Source organism: Eimeria necatrix, genomic scaffold (genome assembly GCF_000499385.1).
Source record: "Eimeria necatrix Houghton genomic scaffold, Enh_scaff238, whole genome shotgun sequence".
NCBI classification, from domain to species: domain Eukaryota; phylum Apicomplexa; class Conoidasida; order Eucoccidiorida; family Eimeriidae; genus Eimeria; species Eimeria necatrix.
The window spans coordinates 40,001-48,858 of NW_013652961.1; the positions used below are offsets into that span (position 1 = coordinate 40,001).

Consider the following 8,858-nt stretch of genomic DNA (forward strand, 5'->3'; position numbering starts at 1 on the left):
TCAGAAGATGAGGCAGCAGCATCGGACGACGCAGAGGCGGAAGAGGAGCAGCAGCAGCAGCAGCAGCAGCAGCAGCAGCAGCTGGGGGGTCCTGCTGCCATAGACCCCTTAGCGTGGGCCCGGAGCCTCTTTGGCGACTCTGCTGCTGCACCAGCAGCAGCAGCAGAAGCAGCGTCAACGCCAGCAACAGCAGCAGCAGCTGCTGCTGCTCCACATGGGGAGGCCACTAGGACCGACGCAGCTCGCCGCAGCAGCAGCAGCAGCAGCAGCAGCAGCACAGGGGTGCAGCGCCTATCACTGCCTGCCTGTGCTGCTGAAATAGGCTTAAAGATCCCGAGATTCATGCAGCAGCAAAGCAGCAAAGAGGTGATCTGCTGCTGCTGCTGCTGCTGGCGTGGCTGCTACTGTTGATGCTGCCGCTGCTCTGCTGCTGCTGCTGCCTGCTGCTGCTGCTGTTGCTGCTGCTGCTGCGGTTACAGTCGTTGCTGCAGTACCTGGCGTGAGGGCGTATCTAACTTGTGCATTTGATCTTGCTTCCATGCGTGGCTGCTGCTGCTGCATTTGCTGCTGCTGCTGCTGCTGCTGCTGCTGCTGCTGCTGCTGCAGGCAGCTGCGCTGCTTCGCCGGCAGCGTCAGTCTTTAAAAGAAGATTATATGTCGAAGCACAGAGCAGCACTCAAGGCCAAAAGTAGAGCAGCAGCAAACCCCAGCTAGACGCTGCTGCTGCTGCTGCTGCTGCTGCTGCAGTTGATGCAGCTGCAGCATCCAGCTAGACCGCTGCTGCTGCTGCTGTTGCTGCAATTGCTGCAGCTGCAGCAGCCAGCTAGACCTCTGTTGCTGCCGCCATTGCTGCAGTTGCTGCAGCTGCAGCAGACAGCTAGACCCCTGCTGCTGCTATTGCTGCACTTGCTGCAGCTGCAGCGGCTGCGCGTTCTGCTGCTGCCAGTGCATCAGCAGCTGCTGCAGCAGCATTTTTTCCTGTGAGTGCTGCAGCAGCAGCTGCAGCATTCGCAGCTGCGAAGCGACTGTTAAAAGTGGCGACGCTGCTGCTGGCGCTGCAGCAGCAGCAGCAGCAGCATCGCCATCAGCAGCAGCGCCAGCAGCAGCAGCAACGCGGGAAATTTAGTTCTCAAACTTCAGCAATTGTGCGGGCTAGCAGCAGCAACAAGCCGGGGCTGCTGCTGCTGCTGGCCACTTCTTTTATTTGCTTTTTATCTTTTCGCTAAAATCCAAAAAGTGTTTTTTGAAAACTCTTGCTGCCTAATTTGCTGCTGCTGCTGCTGCTGCTGGCGAGTGTCTAGACACTGCAGCCGTGGCTGCTGCGCTGCTCTGCTTTAACGTTTCTGCCATTTAACAATTTTGCTTCCCTTTTTGCTGCTGTTGTGTCTGCTGCTGCTGCTGCTGCTGCTGCAGCTGCTGCTGTTTGGCTGGCTACAGCAGCCGTTGGCTGTGTCTTTCTGATGCTGCTTCTATATATGTTATGCTGGCCGCTGCTGCTGCTGCTGGCCCTGTGGGCGGGAGGCATTTGAAGCATTTGCTGCTGCTGCTGCTACCGCTGCTCTTTATTGCTGCTGCTGCTGCTACTGCTGCTGCTGCTCTTTGCTGCTGCTGCTGCCCCCATTGGGCTCCCCCGAGCTTCTGGCCGCGTGGCCTCTTCTCTGTAGACCGAGGGGCCCACGGGGCGCCAGCAGCAGCAGCAGCAGCAGCAGCAGCAGCAGCAGCGCAGCGGCAGCGGAAAAAAGCGGCAAAGAGGGGCAAATTAAGGCGCCATTCTCCGTCTAAACACTTACTTTTACTTATTTGTTAAAATGAATTAATTTCGCTTCGGTTTTTGCTGCGGGCTCGGGCCACACTGCTCAGGTGGATGTACACTGCAGAGCTGCAGACCGGGGTGGTGATTGGTGTTGTCGGGTTGAGGGCTGTTTGCTGCGTTTGTTAGACACAAATAGAAGCAAAGAATTCATTTAAATGAATTTAATTCTTTTTCCCCTTTGCTTCCCTTTTGTCTTTTCCCTGCACCCAAATCTGCTGCTGCTTTCCCGCCGCAGCAGCAGCAGCAGCAGCAATTCGCTCGTCCAAGGGGGCTGCGTCTGTCTGCTGGTTGCATGTGCTGCATTACTCTTTAAATTGTTTTATTTTTTATTATTAATTCACTCGCCGCCAAAATGGCAGACGCACAACACACAAACGCGCCTCGCCCGCAGCCTGCTGCTCAAGACAGCAGCGCAGCAGCAGCAGCAGCAGCAGCAGCTGTAGGGGGAGGCTCTGATGCCGACACACAGAAGCAGGGCGAGGAGCACCGACGAGCAGACCAGCAGCACACTGCAGCAGCACGCGCTGCAGCAGCATCTACAGCAGCTGCTTCTGCTGCAGAGGTTGCAGCAGCTGCAGCAGCGACAGCTGGCGCTCCCAAAGCACAGGTAGTAGCACCCACAGAAGCAGCAGCAGCAGGCACAGCAGCAGCAGCAGCAGAAGATGCGCAAGAAGCTCATGCGCTTGTAGGAGGCCCGCAGCAGCAAGAAACAAGCAGCAGCAGCAGCAGCGGCAGCGACAGCACCTGCAGCAGCAGCAACGCAGCGCGCAAAGCTGCCGCGGAAGAAACCAGCAGCAGCAGCAGCAACAGCAGCAGCAGCAGCAGCACGAGCGACGAGTCGCCGTCAGCCGCAGCCGCCGCAGCAGCGCCCGAAGGCGGCGGGAGCCGCCGACGCGGCAGCAGCAGGAGGAACCCTTACACCAGCAGCAGCAGCAGCAGCAGCAGCAGCACCAGCAGCAGCAGCAGCAGCAGCAGCAGCGTGTCCGCTCTGGAAGCAAAACAAAGAGCTCGTCTTAAAAGACAATTCGTCAGAACTCCTTGGCTTGATATCAACAAGGCGCCTTCCTGGCCGCCCATTAAAAAGAACAAAGTTCGTTTTTTATTTACTTAAATTAAATTAATTAAATTAATTAAATTAATTAAATTAATTAAATTAATTAAATTATTTCGTCTCAGTTCCGTAGTGCAAACTCCCCGCCTCCCCATTGCTTTCTTAATATCTTTGTCGCTGTGTCATGAATTTCTGTTTGCTGCAGCAGCAGCAGCAGCAGCTGCTGCAGCAGCTGCTGCTGCAGCAGCAGCTGCTGCTGCTGCTGCAGGGTCTGTGGTTTCCTTCTTACTTGCGGCTTCGCCTTTCTTTGTTTTCCGCATCAGACAAATTAATTTATATTCCCCCTCTCCTCAAATTATCATTTATAATTTGTATTTTTCATCAATTCTTATTTATTTATTTATATATTTATTTGTTCATTTATCATTTATTTATTTATTATTATTAATTAATTAATTGATTTATTTGCTTGTTTATTTATTTATTTCAGCGGATTGTGAGCATCTGCTTTTGCCCGCAGCTTTTTGCTGCTGCTGCCATTTCCCACTTCCGTTCCGCTATCGGGCCTTTGTTGCCTCTCACTCTCTCTCGCTGTTATCTCTTAATTCATCAATGAGTGAATAAATCAATCAATCGACAAGCTAATCAAATAAATAAATAGATAAATAAATAAACAAGCAAATAAATAAATAAATGAGCAAATAAGCAAATAAATAAATAAATAAATAAATAAATAAATAAATAAATAAATAAATAATTAAAATGCTGCTTTGCAGTATTTGGACTCCGACTGGAAGACAGTGGACTTTCGCCCGCAGACGCCGGAGACGAAGAAAAGCAGGTCATTCAATTTTCTTTTTCTCCAGTTTCCAAAATTTGGAATTCTCCGATTTTTGATCTCTTTTGATTGTGCAAATTCCTTTTTGAGCATTTTAATCGAAAGTGGAATTCTTTAGAAGTCTGAAGCTCTTTGTTCTCTTTTTCGGGAGAAGTCCGAACCGCAGCAGCAGCAGCAGCAGCAGCAGCAGATCCATTTAGAGCCATATGTATATGTTTAGATCCATTTGGATCATTAGTTGCTCCATCTAAAGAAGGCTGCAGCTGCTGCTGCTGCGCAGCTTCTGTCTCGCTGCAGTCTTCTGCTGCTTGCTGTGCAGTTCGCTAGCTGCGGCGAGAAATACTAAAATTCACTCGCTCCCGCTGCTGCTGCTGCTGCTGCTGCTGCTCTTGCTGCTTTGTGGTGTGTCCCGCTGCTGCTGCTGCTGCTGCTGCTCTTGCTGCTTTGTGGTCTTAGGCTTTTCTTGAATTCACTTTGTTACTTATGTGAAGGAGTCATCACCAAGAAAAGCACTCTCGGCAGGAAGGCAGGTACCAACCTGCTGCTGTTGCTGCTGCTGCTGCAATTGCTGCTGCTGCTGCTGCTGCTGCTCTCCTGTCGTTTTTTGTTGCTGCGCGCCTCGCAGCTACCCCATTCACAACAGTGGCGCTATTTGTTATTGAATTTACTCCTTTTATTTTCTGTTTATTTCTTTATTCTTCGTCAGGTCTGGGTCTTTTCTGCGAACGCCCCGAGGGCTTTGCCAAGGGCGCTGTCATAACTGAATTCGTTGGCTGGCTCGTAGACAGAGAACAGGCGGAGCAGCTGAGAAAAAGAAGAAAGGCCTCGCACATTGTCGCCGTCCAGGTTAGACGTGCTGCTGCTGCTGCTGCTGCTGCTGCTGCAGCTGCTGCTGAGTCTGGTTTGCTGCAGTGGCCGGTGGGCTGCCATTGCTCTTTGGTCTTCTCTTTGCCTGTCTTGATTTGGTAAATACTTTTGAAGGTTAATTCTAAATGAGAGAAAGAATCCACTCTTATAACTTTTGCGCGGGGCTTCTTGCCCTGTAGCTGTGCATTTGGATGAAGCAGCCTAGCTGATATTGCATCTTTGTCTGAGAACAGTTAATTGATGAATTAAAACGCCAACCACTTAGTTAATCGATTAATTAATTAATTAATTGATAATCCATTCACAGTCTCTGTCCGCGTATTGTTCGGTCGTCAGTTGCTTGTTGCCGAAAAATGCAAATTGCAAATTGCTTCTTCCGCGGAGGAACAGTGCGCCTCCTGCCTGAGACGAAGATTCTTTTATCCTTTTTGATGCATTTTCCAATTTTAATTTCGCCAATTGACCGAGTTAATTGATTCTCACTTTCAGAAGGGCTTTCTCTACATCGACGGAGTCAAAGACCCCTATTACGGCACCGGAGGCGCCAGCTTCGCCAACGACGGCAGCGAATTCCTGGGGGGTCCAGGAAACAATTCCTACTTCTATCACTGGTATGTCTGCTGCTGCAGCACTCCTTCCGTCCTGCTTGCTGCTGCAGCAGGCTTTTCGTGCTGTCTGCTGCTGCAGCAGGCCTTTTGTGCTGTTTGCTGCAGCAGCATGCATTTCGTGCTGTTCGCTGTTGAAGCAGGGCGTTCGCACTGTTTGCTGCTGCAGCAGGACGTTCGCGCTGTTTCCTGCTGCAGCAGCACGAGCTTCTACGCCGGCATTTCGGCGAGCTCCGTTTCATCTCGTTGCAGTTATTACGATTTCGGCTTTTTGTCTCTATTGCTCGCCATCGCTGCCGCGGGCGCTCGCCATTTCCGACACCTTTACTGCTTCCCGTTGCTGCTGCTGCGGTGCTGCTGCTGCTGCTGCTGATGCTGCTGCTGCGCAGGTTTGACGAGGAGTTGGGGCGCACTCGAGTCTTTCTGCGCGCGACGCGCAGCATCGCCAATGGAGAAGAGATTTTCGTTCCTTATGACAAAAACTACTGGCAAGACAACTTTGAAGAACAAGTAAGGAACCCGAAACACCGAAGCAGCAGCTGTAGCAGCAGCGGCAGCAGCAGCAAGAGCAGCAGCAGCGAAGGGAGCTTACTTGTTCCTCATCAGTTGTCGATTGCGCCCTCCCTTCAGTTCGTTCTATCTCCTTTGCTTTATTTTTGTCCTTTGGATTTATTCAATCTGCCATTTTTCCCCTCAGGAAGAAAACTGCCCAGATGCATTCCGCAAGCGCAAGATAGAGCAGCTGCAGCGGAAGTACAAAGACTTCACAATTACCTCCATGCAGGACCTTAAGGCTCGACAGGTGCGTGACCAGTTGCTGCTGCTTTGCTGCTGCAGGTGCCTCTTACTGGGAGCTGCGGCTCCTGGCAAAGTTGCTGCAGGCGTTTGCGTTGCTGCTGCTGCAGCAGCTGCAGCACTGCGTGCTGCCACTCACTGCTGCAATGCGCGCTGCCACTCTTAGCCGGTGTTGTGTGCGGGTCTTCTTTGGTTGTCAGGCTCTGGTGGAGCAGCAAAAGCGGCTGAAGCGGGAGAAGGCGAAGGAGGTGAAGCGGAAACCCCTGAAGCCGAACCTGAAAAGGCCACTGTCGGCCTTCATGAGGTTTTCCGTGAGCAGACGGAAAGAACTCGTGGCTGCGAATCCGGAGCTGCGGCACCCCAAGTGCTTCAAGGAAATTGCCCAGACGATTTCGCAGGACTGGAAATGCCTCAGCGCCAAGAAGAGAGCCGAACTTGAACAGGAAGCTGCAGCGGACTTCAACAAATATAAAGCCAAACTTAAAGAATGGAGGGCCACACACGCCCCCAAAAAGAGGAAAAAACAAAGAAAAAGTGTTACAAGGACTCAATCGACTCCACCTGCAGCAGCAGGAGACACATGCGCTGCTGAGGCTGGTGATGCTGCAGTAGATGATTCAGCTGCACAGGTTACTGGGGAGGATGGTGACGACAAAGAGCTGCAAAGCGAGGAGAAGCAGCGCCAAAGCCGAGAAGCAGAAACCGCAAATGCTGCCACAGACGTGCCGGAAAGCGCGGACGATACCAGAAGCAGCAGCAGGCAGTCTTCGAGGCTTGAGGCTCCAGCTGCTGCTGCTGTTGCTGACGCGGACGCGAGCAAAGACTTGAAGAAGGCGGCGGCTGCTGCGGAAGCAGCGTGTGCCTCGACGGTAGCGTAGCGAGCAGCAGCTAGGCGTAGCTGCAACTCATTCGCAGGAGGAGCGAATGGCACCTTACCGCGCTCACAGCAACGCTGATGAGGGATCATTTCCATCAGCAGGCCTCTTCAAGGCCGTCCGTTTGGACCCAAAGTAGCTTCTGTCTTGAGTCGCAAGGAACTGGATCACTTGTCGATGGCCCGACTTCACTGCCGCGAGCCCGAGCTACGGCGAATCGCCAATGCAGCACGAATGGGCCACAAGCTGAAGAGGTGGACGCTGGATATCCAGTGGGGCGTAGCTGGCGCAGCGGCGGGCTTGACTGATCAGCTGCTGCGAGGAGACGAGGGAAATGGGCAGCACTGCTTTTTGCCTGTGAGCCACTTACTGTTGTTTGCTGTCCAACTTGCGGGTTCAGTCCGAACCAGAGGGAGAAGACTCACTTACTTGGTTTCTCGCTCGGTTGTCGGCTCGCAATCCCCGCGACGAATTAAGGGGCCGACAACCTGCGCCTGGCCGGGGTGTCTTCCGTCTCTAAGCGGAAGTTCCCCTTCAGGAAATGACAAACCGAGCTTTTTTGCTCGGAAACAGTAGTGAAAGGTGAAAAATACGAGTATTCCGGTTACCGATTGCTCCAGCGAGAGGTCGCAACGGCCCCTGCCTGCACCTCAGGCAAGAGGGCGAACAGTTTTGCCTGTCAATCGAGCTACGGTAGACTGTCGCGCCACAAGGGAACTGATAACAGGACCGGGACTACAGTGTAGGGGCACCACAGCGTGCTGATAACACCTTCCGCCGTAGCACTGCAGCGGATCTCCATACACAAACATGTAGCTTGCCGAGCCGTCATCCGCAAGTGCACTTCACACTAATTTGTATGAGAGCCAATCGAGAAGTGCACTTCCAGACTTGGTACTGAGGCTAACAAACTGAGTCGGCACCTCCTTAGCTACACGGCTTCTGCTGCTCCCTCAACGAAATACAACGCAAACCTTGTAACTGCCTCTACCTCTGTAAACAAGCCTTCCGACCTAGAAATGCTGCCATGCGACAAACTGCGTCCTCGGGAGCCCAACCGCCAAGATACTAAAATGTAGCTCACCGCAGATATTGGAGCTACCCGTTGGGGACGCCCATAGGGCGGGTAGGAAACAGCACAATACCTATTCTAAAACAGCTACAGACGATAAATCTACAATAAAGTTAACTCGCAAAATATTTCGCACCTGCTATACGCCAACAGCAGCCGCATATGCTGCAACTGTCGACAAGTTAAAAAAAAACCTGTCTACATGGTCGCAACTCCCGTCCACACGGTCTGTATGTATCCACACTGACCGTGCATACCGACTCAGCCTCAAGTAGACCGAAAACCTCGAGCAATTAAAGTCCCACATCAAAGGTGCAGCTTGCACGAAAAGACTGCATGCCACCTCTCAGACACAGAACAGAACGAAGCGTAGAACTTTCCTAAATGTTTATATCGAACAGCACCCTCAAATACGCCAGCTGCTTGCCGGCGAAAGTCCGATGCTGCTGGTTACGACCAATGCGCCCTTTGTGCTGGATCTTTGCCTTCACAAGTTCGACCTTGCCTACGACCTCCAAATCGAGAGTGATCGCCTTACACTCCGTCGTCCCTCAAATCTACATGCCACCTCTCAGGCGCAGCACCAAGTGAAGGGTAGACTCTTTCTGAATGTTGTAATCAGACAGCGTCCTTCCGTCCTCCAGCTGCTTGCCAGCGAAGATCAGACGCTGCTGATCAGGAGGAATGCCCTCCTTGTCCTGAATCTTTGCCTTCACATTCTCGATGGTGTCTGACGGCTCCACATCGAGAGTGATGGTCTTCCCCGTGAGGGTCTTCACAAAGATCTGCATGCCACCTCTCAGGCGCAGCACCAAGTGAAGGGTAGACTCTTTCTGAATGTTGTAATCAGACAGCGTCCTTCCATCCTCCAGCTGCTTGCCGGCGAAGATCAGACGCTGCTGATCAGGAGGAATGCCCTCCTTGTCCTGAATCTTTGCCTTC

General features: G+C 52.3%; 3 protein-coding genes across 3 annotated transcripts in view; 2 read left to right on the plus strand and 1 right to left on the minus strand.

Moving 5' to 3' along the window:
- The window catches only part of ENH_00032460 (hypothetical protein, conserved), a gene marked incomplete at both ends in the record, with an annotated part of 1,187 nt that extends 473 nt beyond the window's left edge, over positions 1–714 (plus strand). The window contains 2 exons of the mRNA XM_013580231.1: positions 1–366; positions 607–714. The exon at positions 1–366 is cut by the window's left edge and continues 88 nt beyond it. Of these exons, the coding sequence (XP_013435685.1) occupies positions 1–366; positions 607–714 (474 nt within the window). The remainder of the gene's footprint in view (positions 367–606) is intronic.
- Positions 715–2,165: 1,451 nt separating this feature from the next.
- On the plus strand, positions 2,166–6,847 carry ENH_00032470 (high mobility group (HMG) box domain-containing protein, putative; the record flags this gene model as incomplete). The annotated part of the gene is made up of 8 exons (XM_013580232.1): positions 2,166–2,840; positions 3,641–3,705; positions 4,159–4,232; positions 4,409–4,548; positions 5,059–5,180; positions 5,564–5,684; positions 5,872–5,976; positions 6,170–6,847. 8 exons carry the CDS (start codon positions 2,166–2,168, stop codon positions 6,845–6,847), a joined length of 1,980 nt encoding a protein of 659 aa, XP_013435686.1.
- Positions 6,848–8,473: 1,626 nt separating this feature from the next.
- On the minus strand, positions 8,474–8,858 carry ENH_00032480 (hypothetical protein; the record flags this gene model as incomplete). The annotated part of the gene is made up of 1 exon (XM_013580233.1): positions 8,474–8,858. A coding segment is annotated over one exon (385 nt), but the record flags the coding sequence as incomplete, so codon positions are not given.